This window comes from Strix aluco, chromosome Z (genome assembly GCF_031877795.1).
Source record: "Strix aluco isolate bStrAlu1 chromosome Z, bStrAlu1.hap1, whole genome shotgun sequence".
NCBI classification, from domain to species: domain Eukaryota; kingdom Metazoa; phylum Chordata; class Aves; order Strigiformes; family Strigidae; genus Strix; species Strix aluco.
Window position 1 is genome coordinate 3,233,253 of NC_133971.1, and position 18,492 is coordinate 3,251,744.

The 18,492-nt window shown below is 39.0% G+C and overlaps 1 protein-coding gene across 1 annotated transcript in view; it reads right to left on the bottom strand.

The window, feature by feature from the left end:
- Positions 1–18,492, bottom strand: part of ADGRV1 (adhesion G protein-coupled receptor V1) — a 297,357-nt gene that overhangs the window by 87,551 nt on the left and 191,314 nt on the right. Inside the window, exon 86 of the mRNA XM_074812785.1 lies at positions 6,507–6,623. Coding sequence (XP_074668886.1) covers positions 6,507–6,623 — 117 coding nt within the window. The remainder of the gene's footprint in view (positions 1–6,506; positions 6,624–18,492) is intronic.

Genomic DNA, 18,492 nt, shown 5'->3' on the forward strand with positions numbered 1-18,492 from the left:
AAAAAGCTTTTTTACCGTGGGGGTGGTCAAACACTGGGTCAAGCTGTCCAGGGAGGTTGTGGAGTCTCTATCCTTAGAGATCATCAAAACCTAACTGAACATGGTCCGGGGCAACCTGCCCTAGCTGACTCTGCTTGAGCCAGCGTGTCAGAGTAGGCAGTCTCAAGATAGCCCTGCAATTTCAATGGTTCTGTGATTCTGTGTAATATTTGTATAAGCGTTTGAGAAAAAAATGCAAGTAAGTGAATATAAATTCACATGCTTCTCTACAATAATTCGTGTCTTCTTATGATCAACTCATCATCAAACAGCATAACTAAGAATTTAAAATTATATATGAATCAAAATGAAGAAGTGGAATAGTTGAAATCTCTTGAAAGAACTGGTAGTATGAGTAAGGAAACTCTTCAAGTAAAACAAAACACTTAAGAGTTTTGCATGGATCTTTGCATTTTAAGAGGTTAATAGTAGAAACACTTTCCTATGTGGTGAGCATTTTTTTATGCACATCTACACACGGTACTACTTTCTAATAAGCACCTAAACTACCTATAATAAAAATGTTTTGCAAAATATTTCTTCACTTCCTCCATTTCAAACCTATTATACCAGCATGTTGTATAATTATTTCTGGTCTTTTATATGGGTTGAATAAGGGATTAATTTTGCCTTTTTCTATCTAGAGGGCATCTAGTTCAAGCTTGGGCCTCTAGACTGTCTTGACAGTCTCCACTGAGAGAGGACAGACATCTTCAGGCCCTCATTGACCCTTACCCAATCATACTCATCTCTCTCCATTGTCTACACATGGATTTCACAAAATAATCTGGATTTATATGCTTAATTTGCAGCTGTCTATTGTTAAAATAGGTAAAATCCATATACAGCGAGAAGACAATTGCAAAGTGATTATTTGTGTTTGTGAAATTTTGCAGATTACCCTCAGCCAAGGGTTTGTCTACAAGTTTGTTCAGGCAGACTGAATTTTCACAATCAAAAACTTAATTAGTGGTTTGTGGATTCTTTATGTAAGTCTCATCAGTTAATTATCATTACAGTTTTTTTTCTGTGGTTTATATAGCATGAATATACAATACTTTCTATCTATGAATCATAAAGCACATTTCATATGCTAACAACTTGTTTTTTAAAAAATATTAGTTTAATAAGCATTTTAAATGCTCCCTTGGAGAATGACACTTTATAAATAAGTCCAGTGTATGTAATTATATTAATTATATAGTAATTATTATGGCCTTTTTTATTTTCATTTGGTGATTGGTGCTATGTGAACAAAGGCAAAGTTTGTTTTCCTCAAAAGAACATAGAATCCTACCATATAATTGTAACTGTCCTGTGTGGGTTGAAAGAACACCGAAAAACTAGTAATTCCATTGTTGGACATTCACAGGAAGAAACATTAAATGCATGAAAATGGTATTTGGAAAAAAAAATCCACATTTAGTGGAAAGATCTGGTTGTTCTCTTATAATGTTCCTTTCCCTCTCAACTTTTGCATGGGATTTAAAACCCATTCAAGATTCTGTTTGCACCTTATGCCAATAAACATTCTTCAAATTACATGCCCTTGTAGTCCTGACCGGGCTGTGCTTCACTGCAAGCGTTTCCAGACAGCAAAATCCTTGAACTGATTTATGCCACTATGTTCAGGGATTGTTGGTTCTACTAATTCTGACAATCTGGTGAACATTGTTCTCAGTCATCCAACTGAGATTGCTTTCTAAGAAACCGTACCTCATGTCCTTGCTCTGTGTTTGTTTAGCCATATTTACCTATTTCATCTCATTTATCACAGAAGAACACTTTAACACCAGTGCTGCTGCAAAGATATAAGGGGGTTTGGGTAGTTCACCATCTCCTGCCCAGTGACATTTCTATCTTGATAATTTTAAATTCTTGTCTTCAACCGCTTTTGATGTTCCAAAATTCAATCAGTGAAATACAAATAGTGGAGCTAATTTTAGCAAATCCTTTCCTGTTGCCATGTTGCAACAATAACCAGTTCTACAGAAGAATAAAACGTACAGTCCATTTCCCAGCTGCTCAGGTGTAAGAACAAATGTACAAGTAGTGATTGTTCCGATGTAGAATGCAAAGCAATTACAAATTCAAATAACACTCTAATGAGACAATGTGAACTTCAGTGAAGCCTTTTTTCTTTTAGAATGAGGCAATTAATTGAAATTACCTTCCCAAAACTGGGGCACTTTTGTTTATTTCTTTAATTATTCATTCATTTATCTTTAGTGATAATCTGTGGATATCTGGTAAATATTAGCTTCAAAATACTTAAGGTATTTCCCAAGTCAGTGGGAAAACTGCTGTTTTCCTTCCATCATTTTAGGAATGACCACAGCATTCACTTCACATAATTCCTTTCTCAAAGCTGTTAAGCAGTCCATAAATCATTCTTAAAAATAATTATTAAACTTATTGTAAAATAAGTACTTGTCTTATAAGTCTGCAATAAATTTATAGAAAATGTAAGGTGCCATTAAATCCACAAAGGAGGAGGATTCGGGTATGGGTGACAGCGAGCTCATGACATTCACTCTGGTTTGCTTATTGAACTGCCACTTTTGCTGTTGATTTACTCCACTGTAGCAATGGCTCAGAAAAGTACCAAGTCCACCTTTTCCCATAATTTTACTCTATGTCAGAATTGGCAATTGAGAACTACACAATTTTAATTTTTTCCTCGAAAGACAACTATTAACTTTTTTTTGTAACTTTTTTTTTTTTGGTAACAACTTAGAAAATGCTAAAAGAAGAAAATTATTTTTCCTGATAAATAGTTGTCTTACTAAAGATTTGTCATGGGAAGAATAACAGAATACAGAAAGGCATCTTTAGTTGTGTGCTCCTAAAATAAAAGTGCAGACTGCATTTGAAAATACAGGTTATGCTGTACCAACATAAGTTTGTATGACGAGATGTCTGTCAGGATGAAGACTTCTGAATTTCAGACTAGTATAAAGCAAATATTTCAGGCTAAGCTGACTCTGTGGCCACAGAGAGTCATTTGTACCTTGCTTACTCCTTTTCTTCTGCAGTCAAGAAAGCCTCATCCTTAAAAAAACTGGATAATGTTATCAACATTCAGCAATTTACAAAAATCTCCCTATAAAAGCCAAGAAACAAGACAATGCAATACAAAGGGACAGGAACAATCAGACAAGCAAGCATGATTTGATGTCGCCTTTGTTCTGACTCTGAAAGTGGACCAGGACTCTCAGGTCTTTTCCATTCCTGCATTTCGGTCAATATGTGGGTAGTAGCTATGTGTGTAGTACAAATACTGATATTGAAGGTAAGCCCACAAATATAAGAAGCTAAAAATGGAAAAAGAATTAGCATATGAAGCTATAGATTTTGTTGTTGTAACCACTCTTAATATATGATAAAATGCTAAGTATAATTACTATACCCAGCAATATGCAGAAGTAGGAAAGATGAGTACAAAAAGGTAAAGTTGTCCTAGAGTCTAGAAAGTGAAGATCTTTGATCTGGACTACAGAATTGAATCTCTACAGGTCTAAATGTGCTGTTAAATCTGTTTTCCTATAGACTTTTTTGTCACCTGGAAAGGTTGCTACACCACCTTTTGATCACTTAAAATTATCTGGATTTTCTGGATGTTTCAGTTCCACATATCTGCACGCTGCTTGCCCTTGATTATCACGTTCACCCACTTCTGTTTGCAGTGATCATGACTGACACTAGGAGATTTGTATAAAATGCATCAGTGATCAAGCATTTGTACATAGGCTGTACAGCCTTACAGAGGGCACAGTGACTGCATGAGTGATACAGAATCTGTTCGCGTATTTTTGCCGTGTCCCAGACAGAAGTATTTAAGTCTTATTTAAGTATTAACACCTTATTAATTCTGCCTTCCAAATCAAGTCACGTGTACTAAGTATACCATGCTGAGAAAGATGACCATTCATTTCCCAGGCATTTAAATCTGCCATTTAGATTTAGCAGTAGCATCTAGACGTCCCAAATCAGTCTGGTTTTCCCTCAGATCCACAAGCTTTGCTAATATTGCCATGGGGACCAATTTAAGCACAGGCATATCCCCAGGACTCCTTTAATACCCTGGCATTGTTTCCTCACTCTGCAATGAGAAATACAAATTCAGGACCTATTCTCAATCAAGAAGAGTAAATTGTAGCTGAGTGCTTGGTTGATCAATGCTTCAGATTATTTCTTTCCTTTTGGTTTGGGTCTTTAAAACTTCAAAAATTATACACAGCTGAAGACCTGCACCTACAAAAAGAGGAAATCCGCTTCACTCTGGGTGGCTCTTGTCAACTCATCACTCAGCAGGCTATAAAGGATTCCCTCTTAAGCTCCTCTGTCCCCTCATATTTGCATGAAGAACCTTCGTGACTAACACAAGCCTGAGGCTCCACTAAATTGAATGGGACATGCAAGTTCTTAGGACCTGGACAAACTCTACTCCAGCAAAAATTAACAATGGATTTCAACTACAGCCATAAAAATAACCAACTGTTAACGTTCATATAATTTTTGTCATGATAAGCAATTAATCCTTGGAAGAGCAAGCATTCAAAACAGGAGTCCTTTTGTGACTTAATGTAATGTAATACATGTAGGATGGGAAGACAAAACACTATTAAACACCGAGCAGTCAAAGCATGATATATCCCAGTAAAATGGCAACTTAGAAGTATTACTTTGTCTGTTCAAAATAGTAAATGTTCAAGAGATCTGTAGTGGCTTAGGAATGAAGTAAATGAGCAGCTGTGAAGAAGAATATAATTTACAGCTCACAAAATAATTTAGGTTAGTTAACCTAAGAGAAAATCATAAGCCAAGGTAGGTGAAGGAGCACAGCAGAAAAAAATTCTGTAATGGGACAGTAGAAAGTAACATCCACTGGAGAGAATATTTAATCTTTCTAACTGTATAAATTCAGGAAAAGCAACAAGAATAAAAAGACTGTTAGTGTCACTAGAGACAGAGCAGCTTAGATCTCTCTGCTCCATTTCTACGAGCAGTTGCAGCGGCAGCGTACATGACAGACCATCTACTTGTAGCTTGCTAAAACCAACAAGCACAGTGGAGCTGTTAGAGAGCCTGCCACGGTTCTCAATAAAAGTGAGCCTGACATAATCCCAGGAAAATGCCAGATACTACATGAATGTCACTGGGAGACAAAGCTGTATTTAGATTTAGCCTTGGTTTGGTCTAATAACCTGCATATTGGAGGATTTGTATGGTACTGTATGGACTGCATATATAAAGCTGTATGCTATAATAAATGTGCTATGGACAAATCCTATTAAAATTACAGACAAATAAATTGCATAATTCACGCACTAGTGCTAAATATACATTCCTAGACAAGGGCATGATAATGTATTTTCCAAATAACCTCACAGCTTGTTATTTTGGCTAACTTACAACTGGTAATTTTCCATAACAGATTTGATTGTTCATGGTCTCCCACATTAGTTCAATTGTTTTTTACACTATTTACTGTTCTATAATGTGTCAAAAAAGCAATGAAGGTGGTGAAGGTTCTAGAGCACAGGTCTTATGAGGAGCGGCTGAGGGAACTGGAGGGGTTTAGTCTGGAGAAGAGGAGGCTGAGGGGAGACCCCATCGCCCTCTACAACTCCCTGACAGGAGGGTGCAGAGAGGTGGGTGTTGGTCTCTTCTCTCAAGTAATAAGTGATAGGACAAGAGGAAATGTCCTCAAGTTGCACCAGGGAAGGTTTAAATTGGATATTAGGAAAAATTTCTTCACCAAAAGGATTGTCAAGCTTTGGAACAGGCTGCCCAGGGAAGTGGTGGAGTCACCAGCCCTGGAGGTATTTAAAAGACATGTAGATGTGGCATTTAGGGACTTGGTTTAGTGGTGGGCTTGGCAGTGTTAGGTTAAGGGTTGGACTTGATGATCTTAAAGGTCTTTTCCAACCTGAATCATTATATGATTCTGTGAAAATTCTGGCAATATTTATGAATGTATATACTCTGTATTTTAATGCAAACTTATGAAGGTATGTTTGTCATATTATACAAGTCTATTGACTTTAGTCTAATGACTTTTAGTCATGCTACTGACTCAAAAAATTACAGTGTAGTTTACACTTAATTTCACCTATAAGAGATTGTATCAAAAGACCAAATAAGAGATGCTTAAAAAAGCTATTAACTCTAATAAAAATAGTTCTTCAGTGTTTTGAGACAGTAACTTCTACAGGATGAAGTGAGATGTGGAAATTCTTCCACTGTTGTAATGGATATTTGTGGAAAAAGTCTTTGGAGGGTTCAAATATTTACCCATGGAGCTGTGACACCCTAGGCTTAATAAAGACCATCTCATGTTTTCCCTCTCTAATAGCATTGAATTGCAGAGATATATATGTTACGATATAATAGAAACACAGTCTAAGTATCAGTTACTTTTACAGAGCTTTTGGGGAAGGGGTGAAAAAGACTAAGAAACCAACCTGAATGAGCATCCAGCTGAACTGGCAGAGGTAAAGGTAATGGGTAACAGATGCAAGGGCAGAGCAGCTTTCCTCTGAGAGATGTTGGCTCATGTAAGCAGAGGCCAGAAAGGAAATCTGCAGGGAAAAAATGAATATATGCATATTGGAATGAAACAAAATTAATTTAATAATAATAGTAATGAGAAAAAAAATATCTTCCATTTGGAAGTAAAATATACACTCAGTTACCGTTCCAGAGACTCAGGAGAGATACCTTGGACATTTAATATTTACCCAAAAGCAGTGGCCCTTTAACACAGTCAGCCACAAAACTAGCTTTAAACATTTTGCAGACAATCTAGTGTCCATTACATCCATATCTGAAAAGACTATAGAGAGACTTAATATTGTTTAATAGTGTTCACCAGACTGATTGCCATGCAACATTAGACACCAGTTTTGTAACTGTGGGTGGAGATTTTCCTCAATAAAATAAAAAGAGACTTATCTTCTGATTTCAGTTAGGCCAGAAATTTTATCAAGTAAACAAACTCAAGAGGCATTTACTGTCTTTGGACTGTCAGACATGCAGCAATATTCTACCCCATCACATAAGATAACAACACTGCACAAAAGGGAGTAAGCATTTCTTCTGTTGCCTAAGAGCAGACCAGGATTTCACAGTCACAAGGCAGATGTAAGTTTTTTTCTACAAACATGCCAAGGGTCAGAGGACTATAGGTCGGCTGGATAAGTAGCCAATGCATTGTCTAAGGAACAAAGGTACTCCGACTCTGACTGCAATGAATGCTGCTAAACAATTGCATTTAAAATTAAACCACAACTCAGAAACTCTTAGCTCTGTCTTCTGTGAATTTCTTTACAGAGGAAATAGTTCTACAAGCAGACTTCATTAAAGAATTGTTCACATAAAGAAAGTCTCGATTTACCTACAGAGCACCTGCAGTAACCTATGATTTTTCCTTTCCTTTACAAGGAATACTACCATTTTGACCATGACTTGTTAGTAACAGCAATTCATGGACTGTGCAGACTGATGTTATGCATATAAGATCAGGAGATGGGGTGGGGAAGGAAGTTAAAGTATTCCAAGTGATTTGGCATGCACCTGGACATTTTATTTAGGACAAAAATACAGGTATGGTATTGGACAACTCTTACTATAAAAATATCCTTATAAAGGCAGAGTCTGTATATTGACAGACAATGTTATCTCACCATGAAACAGAAAAACAAGAATGAGCAACTGGACAACAACTGGACTAAAAGCAATTATGAGATGCATTTCATTATCTAAAGGAAAAAGTGTACTTTTAGTATTTTATGTGGGGTTCATCAGTCTTCCGCTGGGAAGTGGAATCTAACCATTGCCACACAACTATTCAGTGATTAACAGGTTAACACACAACTTAATACAGACTGCTATTTGCCAAATTCTGACACTGCTAAAACAAATGCCATTGTCTGGAGTGGGTTAAACACAATTGAAATATGTGTGCAATAGCTGCCTTCCATTAGGGATAAACACAAGAATTGTTTGTGTAAAGAACTCTGTAGCACCAGCTAGCTCAAACAGTACCAGCAGTACTTCTCCTAAAACTTGAGCAAATGTTTCTACTTACAACAAGCAAAATACAACACACAGCTGGGTGGAGAGGCTTTACCACCTTTTGTTCTCTGAAGGCTTGTGTGTATGTCAAAGACAGAGACAAAAAGGGGATGAAAACACAAAAGCAGACTGATCCAGTCTTGGAAACATGTTTTTAGCACCTTCTGGACTGAATGTTGGCTTGAAAGCATTTTGGATCTGTAAACAAAGAAACTATAATTTCTAGCCTTTTCCTCTGTTTCAAGAAAAATAATTTTTTGTATATTAAAAAAGAGAAGTATCTCACTATGTCAACAGTTTTCCAACCAAAACAATGTGAAGAGTCCAAATATTTGCTAAAAATGCATACCCTTCATGGATACTGACTTTTGTTGAAGTAAAACAGCAATATGGCTGAAGTAATCACTCAGCTAAGAATTCACTGTAATGAGTGGCATTACAGTGTTTTAAGCAAAAAAAAAAAAAAAAAGGCTAAAGGGGTAAAAGAGGCAAAGAAACATTTATACATTATTTTCATATAATTGCTGCATCTTGAGCAGAAGGTATAATAAGAATTGATTTATAACACAAAAACCAAATGGCAGACCACCTTTTGAAACGTTGGGAGAAGAGACTGTAGTTTAGCTACGCTGTTCTGACAAACGCTGGCTACTTTGGCACTTAGAGCTCAAAATGCAATGCACCACAATTTAGCAGAAATACATGAAGCCCAGGCCACTGAATAAACCTTTCCTCCATAGTATCTGAGGAGGGTAGGGAAACATATAAAAAAAGCACTTTCCAGGTAAATTCTTTCTTAGACCTAACTGCCTCATGTACTTTCCTTAGTTTTCAACTGTAGTGGGCAAACTCTTGTAACAATTAATCTATTACTTTAATAAGCAAAACATGTACCATATATTGGAACAAGTTGTTCCCTCTTGGAACATTAAAAATTATATATTGGATGTGTTCCTTTTGATACCAATTGTTCAGAGCTCTTTTTATAGAGATCGTATTAAATACCCCTTTTCAAACAATCTTTGTAACCTGCCATTTGGTTCTACACCGAGATTATAACATAATGATTCTTCCTGGTACTTGTCAAGGTGATCAGTCTTGACCCAAAAGGATTTAACTAAGGGATAACAAGTGAATTAAGTCAAATAGCAGGCTGCTGTTTTTGCTAATTTGTGCATGATAGTTCTGTGCCACATTCAAAATGACAATGATAGCATATCACTCACAAGGTTCCTCTTGGCAAAATGAAAAAATAAAAGTTAAAAAATAAAAGATGATAAATTGATGCACTTCTGTTAAAGAGCAAAAAGATCTTTGGCAAGGTTCCCATCTGACAGTCATTTACTCAGTTAATTAATCAAAGGATACTGCAATTCCTTTGTAACTTTAAGACAATTACCTAGCAATTACTTGGAGGAAATTAGCACCTGGGTATTCAACCTAAGTCATCAACACCAAACTATAAATGAATAAAACTAGATGATTTACAAAACTGTACATTCCTGTATGAAGAAGAGTATTTTTGCACTGGTGTTTTCAAGCAGTAGGCTATCTCAGAACATCATAGAATCATAGAACCATTTTGGTTTGGGTTGGAAGGGACCTTAAAGATCATCTAGTTCCAACCCTCCTTCCACTAGCCCAGGTTGCCCAAAGCCCCGTCCAACCTGGCCTTGAACCCTTCCAGGGAGGGGGCAGCTACAGCTTCTCTGGGCAACCTGTGCCAGGGCCTCACCACCCTCACAGGGAAGAATTTCATCCTTATAGCTAATCTAAATCTACCCAAAACTGTTCCCCCTTGTCCTATCCCTACACCTCCTGATCAAGAGACCCTCCCCCCTTTCCTGTAGCCCCTTTCAGTCCTGGGAGGCCGCTCTAAGGTCTCCCCGGAGCCTTCTCTTCTCCAGCTGAACCCCCCAACTCTCTCAGCCTGTCCTCACAGGGGAGGTGCTCCAGCCCCCTGAGCATCTTCGTGGCCTCCTCTGGACCCGCTCGAGCAGGTCTGTCTCCTTTGGTGTTTGGGACCCCAGAGCGAGTTAAAAGCTGCCTCTTAGTTTCCAGCCTGCACGTATTCATGGTCAATTTATATATGTTTTTAATGCTGTTGGAAGCCTCTTGCGATAAACAGGATTTCCTCCTCCTTGGGTTTTGCACTGTCATGAATTCACGGAAAGCAGTAGTATTCTTCCTCAGGCTTCATTTTTCAAGGTTAAATAAGCCGATCACTGCACAGCGCAACACTCTGTAGACATGCCTGAGTTGGGCTGGACAGCAAAAGCAGTTTAGCTCCGTGAATACAGCACCTGCCTGGATCAATTTATCTTGTTTCTCCAAGTAATCCTATCTACTGCACTGTGAAATGTGTACTCACACATGTGAAAGACTGTCCTTGCACAAAAGCCTTTGCAGTTTGCACACCAATTTCATCATCCTTCTTTATATTGGTGCCACTTTGATTCTGTCCTTCATGAAAACATGTACTCAGGGTTGGATGGAGAAGAGCTGCAGAGGTCTCACTAGATTCTCACTCAACAGTTCTTTATCTCCCTGTGGACCACGTAAATACTTCTTCTGTCATATGGTAATACCTCGGTGATCATCGGTTTTTCTTCTCATTTCCAACTGACTACCTCTGGCCACAGAGTTAAAGTTTTGCTGTTAGTCTACAAGTTATGGCTTTTCACCTTGTTCTAGGAAATATCCCTGTGATTCACACTTCAGTCTTCAAAGCTATTCACATCTTTCTATACCCTACCCCACAACCACTAATTAGTGTCAGTGCTTCTCTACTTTCTGCCATCAGTGCACTTTGCCCAGGTACATTATTTTCTGTTCCACAAACTAGTCCTTTAGGATCAGTGAAATACCACTCTCTCATAGCTGTCTTTTCCCATTAGTCTGCCTCTTCCCACATATGAGTTCTTGAACTAATCCTCCTCCATTATTATTTTACAAATTATGTGACATATCATGTATTTTACCGCATTTATCTCATCAAAGAAAACTATGAGACTAGTCTGGCACGATCTAAGTATAAACACACAGGAGTCTTATTCTCTGCTTCATTTATCACTATGTCTTTTGACAGAATTTTTTTTTCAAACTCTTAGATGCTTCTGAGACTGAATTAATGGGCCTGCAGTTGCCAAGATTATTTTTTTTTACTATACATTACTTTTAATACATTATTTTCCAGTCACATAGTAGCACTCTGAAGTGAAGGATTTGTTAAAAGCACTTGTAGTGAGACCTGCAAGGTATCATGCCAGCATTTTCAAGGTTAGGAATGGGGACTTTTTTGTTCCAACCTATCAACACACATATCCTTTGGGTTCTCCTTCTGCCTCAGTAGCCATAAGTTTCACTCCATGCGACTAACTCTATTCACTATCTTGTCTTTATCCCAGTGGTGATCTTTAACATCACTATCTCCTCTGAAAATGTGAAGATGTTAATTTTGTTTGTTTGGAGTCACACTTTATGTATTTACTTTTCCTGCCTCACTGCAAATTTTTACATTATTCTCTCTTCACTTATATAATAAAAAGAATTAGACAAAAATTCCACACAAGGAGATAACACTATTGTCAACCAAACCAAATGTACATGTCATATTCATTAATGTCATCTATCATGACCAACCAAATGTACATGGCGTATTCATTGATGCCAACCACAGATGATGTGAGGAAGTCAATCAACTTTCTAATGATAAAAGAATTTCTTAAAATCCAAGTTCAGAATTAGCAGAGATAAACTTGACCTTATTAGCGAAATTTGCAGAGAAAACAATGAGTCTAAGTGAGAGTTGCCATGAGAGTTGCCTTTCAAATTTCATATAAGAGAGAAAAAGGAAAGACCAGAAGACTGAAGCAATTCCATACCAATCAGGTAAACAACAGCTAACTGAAGAGCAGGTTGGCTGAAACCTAAATCATAAGAAGTATGTATGAAGAATAAATAAGTGAAATACAGAGTAGTAGTAATTACAACTTGCCATGGTAAATTCTGAAATGCTACCATATGATGGACTTTAAAATGAGGCTACAGCACGAGACAGACGGGAGTGAATCTTATCTCTGCTTTGAACTAAAAGGTGGAAGTACTGAATGTCTTTTATAGCAAGATCAGCCTTCAGGAATCCCAGGTCCCAGAGACCAGGGGGTAAGGTTGGAACAAGAAAGATGTATCCCTGGTGGAAAAGGATCAGGTGTGAGAATACTGGTCCAGCACACTGGACCATGGAGCTTGATGGGATGCACCCACAATTGCTGAGGGAGCTGGCAGATGTCACTGCGAGACCACTCTCGGTAGTCTTTGACCAATCACAGTGACTAAAAGTCCCCAAATACTGAAGGAAAGAAAACATCACCTGCATCTTCAAGAGGGCAAGAAGGCAACTACAGGTTGATCAGCCTCCCCTCCATGCGTGGGAAGGTGATGGAGCATCTAATTCTGGAAACCATTTGCAGGTACATTAAGGATGAGAAAATCACCAGGAGTAGTTAGCATGGCTTCACCAAGGGGAAGTCATCCTTGACCAACCTGATAATCTTCTATGATGAAGTGACTGGCTTGGTAGATGAGGGGAGAGCAGTAGCTATTGTCTACCTGGGACTTCAGGAAGGTCTATGACACTATCTGCCATAAGATCTTCATAGATGAGCTGTTGATTTATGAGTGAATAAGCAGACAGTGAGGTGGGTTGAAAACTGGCTTAATGGCCAGGCTCGGAGAGTGGTGATAAGTGGAGCAAAGTCTAGTTGGAGGCCAGCAACTAGTGGTGTACCACAGGAGTCAATACTGGGTCCAGTTCTGCTTAACAGCTTCATTAATGACATGGATGATGTCATTGCAGATGTCATTGCAGATGATACCGAACTGGGAGGAGTGGCTGATACACCAGAGGGTCATGCTGCCATCCAGAAGGGCCTAGACAGGCTGGAGAAACTGGCTGAGAGGGAGCTCACGAAGTTCAACAAGGGGAAGTGCAAAGTCCTGCAACTGAGAAGGAATAACCCCATGTACCAGTACATGCTGGTGGCTACCCAGCTGGACAGCAGCTTGGCCAGAAAGGCCTCAGGGGTCCTGCTGGACACCAAGTTGAACAGGAACCAGCAATGTGCCCTTGGCTGATGGCATCCTGGGCTGCATTAGGAGGAGTGTTGCCAGCATGTTGAGGGAGATGATCCTTCCCCTCTGCTCAGCACTGGTGAGGCTACACCTGGAGTCCTCTGTCTAGTTCTGGGCTCCCCAGTAAAAGAGAGATATGGACAGACTGGAGTGAGTCCGGCAAAGGGCCATGAAGATGATTAAGGGATGGGGCATTTCTCCTATGAGGAAAGGCTGAGAGAGCTGGGACTGTTCAGCCTGGAGAAGAGAAGGCGCAGGGGGGATCTTATTAATGTGTATAAATACCTGAAAGGAGGGTGTAAAGAGGACGGAGCCAGGTGGTGGTTTCAGTGGTGCCCAGTGCCAGGACCAGAGGCAATGGGCACACACTGAAACACAGGCAGTTCCCCCTGAATGTCAGGAAACACTTTTTCACTGTGAGGGTGAGCGAGCACTGGCACAGGTTGCCCAGAGAGACTGTGGAGTCTCCATCTTTGGAGACACTAAAAAATCATCTAGACATAGTCTTGGACAACTGTCTCTGGGTAGCCCTGCTTGAGCAGGGGGGTTGCAGAAGATGATCTGCAGGGGTTCCTTCCAAGCTCAAACATTCTGTGATTCTGTGATAAGAGTAATGCCCTTAACTGTATACATCGGACCAGAGTGGACTGAGTCAGTTTTTGGACGATTAGCATATGCACAAAATTCACATATTATTTGTAGCATACACTTATAGTATACTATTTGATCACTGTATGATCAAATCCATGATTATGCATGGAAGAATTTACCTGTGGGTAAAGCTGTGAGTACCTTTGAGGAAACCTAAATATCCTCCTTTCGTGTAGATTTTTTTTTTTGCTGGGCACGACATCATATGGCGTGGAATATCCCTTTGGTTAGTTGGGGTCAGAGGTCCCAACCTCCTGCCCACCCCTTTGGTTGTGGGGTTGGAGGTTGGAGGGACAGCCTTGATGCTGTGCGAGCACTGCCCAGCAGCAGCCAGGACATCGGTGTGTTATGAACCCTCTTCTAGATAAAAATACAAAGCCCAGCACTACGAGGGCTGTTGTGGGGAAGGTTACCTCCAGCTCAGCCCAAATATGCAAGGAACTACACACGTTTGCAGTGATACCCACTGTAAACTGGGCAGTGCACATTTTCATGAACTCCACTGAGAAACCTTTGTTTCTCTGCATTTAATATTTCAAGAGTGATAAAGGCCAATGATTCCAAAGAGACATCCAAAATACCAGCGCTTCCAATTACTTCTGGATTTAAGACTGCATCTTATCTTCCATCAACAGTTTTGAACTTGTTTGGAAAGTACTGTATTAAAATGGTTAACATTCTGGCATCCCTTCAGAACCGTTTCACAGAAACACAGTGAAACTGATGAATTTGGAATACTTTGATGGAAGAATATTCCTTTCCTTTTCACTTAATAAGATTTTTTTTCCTTGCATTTTGTGGCAAACCATATCACATAAACTATTCCTGGTCAGAGAATATGCAACACCCAATGAGGAGAACAGGGATGTTTTTCTATTGAAATCCATAGGTAACTGATTTACCATATTCCCCTCAACTTGAACCAGTATGTATTAAGATTTTGTCCCAATTTTTTAGCCTGACAATGCAGTAAATACTGAAAAAATTATTTTACAAAGACCTAAGTGTAGCTGATGTGATATTAGCTACCCAACTCCTTCAAAAATAGAAGAAAACAGGAACTTTCAACACTGATATTGCAAATGTGAGGTTAAAACCCCTAAGTAATAAGTAAAATAAAGGGTAAAAGTCAAATAATAAAGCAGTAAACTATAAACAAAACTTGATTTATAATTTTAAGAATTGCAAAAATGTTTTCACAGGAGGAGAATAAATCTGAGAGTAATAATCTTTTGCTCTTGCAAGAAGTGCTGAAAAGGCAGCATGTTGTGCTGGGCGAAGAAAAAAGAAAGAGAACGCCTTGCCATGCTCTAGAGGAAAAGCTGTGGAGAAGGCTAACCCAAGCAGATACAAAATCATCAAGCCGCGGAACAGCACACGTTTAGCTCTGGGAGAGTGCGCAGAGCTGGGGTCTGCCGCATCTGCTCAAAACAGTTTCACTTTCTCATCCTAGCAGGAAGCACCCCCGCCTCCTGTAGCTGAAAAAAAGATCCTTCCCCACTGGGAGGAACCCGCAGACCAAGCGGCTGACTCCTCCGTGAAGACTTTGGAATGTGCCAGTGAAGAACATGTCAGGATACTTATGTCACATTTTTGAAATTTCTCTAAATTGCTGCTTCACAGTACGAACTCATGAAACTTTAGACATTGGCTTCTTCTAGACAGAAATGTCTTCATATACGTCTTACAGAAATGCATCCTAACAGGGATCATGTAATTTATTTTCACATTAAATATTTTTTCTCTTTTTTCAATTTTATCATTTTTTTAATAATTCAAAATTTATTTCTTTATTCCTCATAGGAAAAGATTGTCTTCCTTATAGAGCTTGTTTACATGCATTTCTATTAAAATAGAAAACACAACAAAAAGCCCAACCACATGCTATCTCTCATTACACCAACCCAACCTCAAAAGAGGAATAGTATCAAAGGCATAATTTACAGCGGTGCTCCTTTTGTTGGACTTAATTGCAATGAACAATAACATAGGAAAATAAACACATTAAAACTTCCATGTCCTCACCAAATTGCTCTTTTCTGCTTTGAATTTACTTTATATGGGTAAAAAAAGGGGTTCCTTTCTTGAACACAGGGACACTGCTTAGTAATAGTGCATATGAATCACAGTTTTTGTAACTGTTTGGTAGGTCAGGACAGCACTGATCTAAGTCAAGTGTTCTTGTGTTTTGTGTTCTGATATTAAATGCCAGGACAAAAATACCGACAAAGGATATATGAAAAATTGCAGACCCTTATGGACTCTAGCAAAAATTCTAAGTCACTATTCCTGGAAAAAGTAACAATACAACACACAGCAGGTTTCAGAGTACAGATGAAAAGGTTACGTAATTTAGAAGGTTCAAAACATGGTGTTTAACTGGGTCAAAAGAAAAGTTCAATAACTAACTTTTCATTTCATATTTATTCTGTATTAATGATGCTAAAATAAGCAGTTAAAGTTCCTTTGTGAATTTACATGAATGCTAAATGACTTCCCAGGTCACTAAATTGTTTCAGAAATTGCCATAATTCAGAGAGGGGTGCTTTAAAACTGACACCAGAAAAAACAATACATATGGGTTTAGCTTTATTTCTGGCTTCAGTTAAGTCAGTGAATATATATATTAAAAAATAAGTACCTCATGAACAGCAGCTCCAAAGTCTTACCGTATAATTTGCATGCATTGTGTATTTTAGAGATATTTTTGTGTTTATGAATTATTTGCTTAAAGTATGTTGATTATACGTCACTGTAAACGGGCACTTTAAGAAAAGGCAAATGGCTGACTAAAATAAAATCACTTGAAATACTGATGGTGTATTTACAACAGTGACCCATGGCGCTTTTGTGTAAAGATGTTTACACTTTATTAAGCAGCAGCAGAACTGGCAACCATTTTAAGTGGTGATTAGACACCAGCAACCATATGTTACTCATTCCCTTCCCCCAGCTGAGCAGGATGGCAGTTGGTTTCATGCTGGGTTCAGTCCCTGCCCTCTTCACTTCCCATTTTTAGGCTCAGGGACATTTTTTTGCTTCTCCGGGCGAGGCAGCTGGCGCTCTGAGGGTGCAGGATCCAGGGTATGAGTGTGGCACAGCAGCTCGCAGCTGGCCGTGCAGAGACGTTAGCTGTTGGGGAAAGGCTGGGGTAGCTCGCAGCCTCCGCACAAGCCTGACACAAGTACCCAACTGCACAGTCTCCTCTAACACAGTTTCTCCTCTGTTCCAGTCATAGAAAGAATGTGTTGAGTGATACTCACTGAGAAGTTACACTTTTTTTTTTTTTAAATAAGTTAAAATAAGGATTAACAGGCTCTTAGCAGGTCCTAACCCATTTAGTTTTATACACAGATTCAGAACAATGTATCTGGCATAGTACCCTATAAAGACAGCTCCTATTATCACCTCCATTTAGATCGGGGACAAAGATGCACACTGTGTTGTCACTCATTACAGAACACAAGCCAGACCTCCTGAGTCCCACTGCAAGATCCTCAACACCACAGCAGTTTTGATATAATGATGCAAATAGAAGCTGAAAAAGCCTCTTTTTAAAACCATGAAAAATGTATCTACAGTCTTTTCCAGTTTCCAGCACCCAGACACAGCTCAGGGCAGTCCGAATATGCTGTCCAAAACAAGCTTTTCTGATGGATGTTGACCTGCTATGGTGGAATCTGCCTTGTATTGTTTTCTATCTAGAAGCTCAGATTAGACCCTCAGCAGATCTGCCATGACAGATTAATTGGCTCTAGAAGCTTCTCAAGTGGGATCTATATATGCTTAGGGGGTATATCAGGAAAAACTGTTAATAACGTGACTTTTCACTTCCTCCATTTCTGGATGTAGTTTTTCTTAAAGTTCAGGTGTAAGTTTCCTGCAATAAGTGCACACAAATTTAACAGCATGACCATTTATTACATGTAAACTAAATTTAGAACTCTGTCCAGGGTCAGCGATATGGGATGTTGGGCAAGTAAAATTGCTGCAAGGGAAAGATATCTGTTAACTCCTGATGCTCTGTGTAAATAGTTAGAAATGGTCAATGCCCCATGCCTGTCACTGTTTAAGAGGCATTTGGACAATGCCCTTAATAACATAATTTAACTATTGGTCAGCCCTGAAGTGATCAGACAGTTGGACTCGATGATCGGTGTAGGTCCCTTCCAACTGGAACTATCCTATTTTTTCTATTTTCTTCAGAAATAACCTGAAGATGAGACAGATGAAAACACTCCCCACAGTCTAGACGCTGGCTGGAGTAATATGCAGCTCTCCTTCTGCCTGCATGCCTACAGATTTCCCCCCTCTAGGAATCACAACACACGGTATGGCAGATTCACCATAAATTGGGGTCAGGATGCAATCAGGGTGCCCCCTTGGTTAATATTTTAAGTATGGTAGCAGAGGTCTCCCATGCTTCTCTATATGGCTAGCCAATGGTGAAGGATAACTATTTATCTATCTTGTTAAAAAAGAAATAACCAAGATGTAATTACAGACATGTAAGGTCTTCGGGCTTCACTGTGCTTCAGTAGCAAACCTCTGCCTAGAGATTAGTCCCCTTATATGGTCCAGAGATCATCG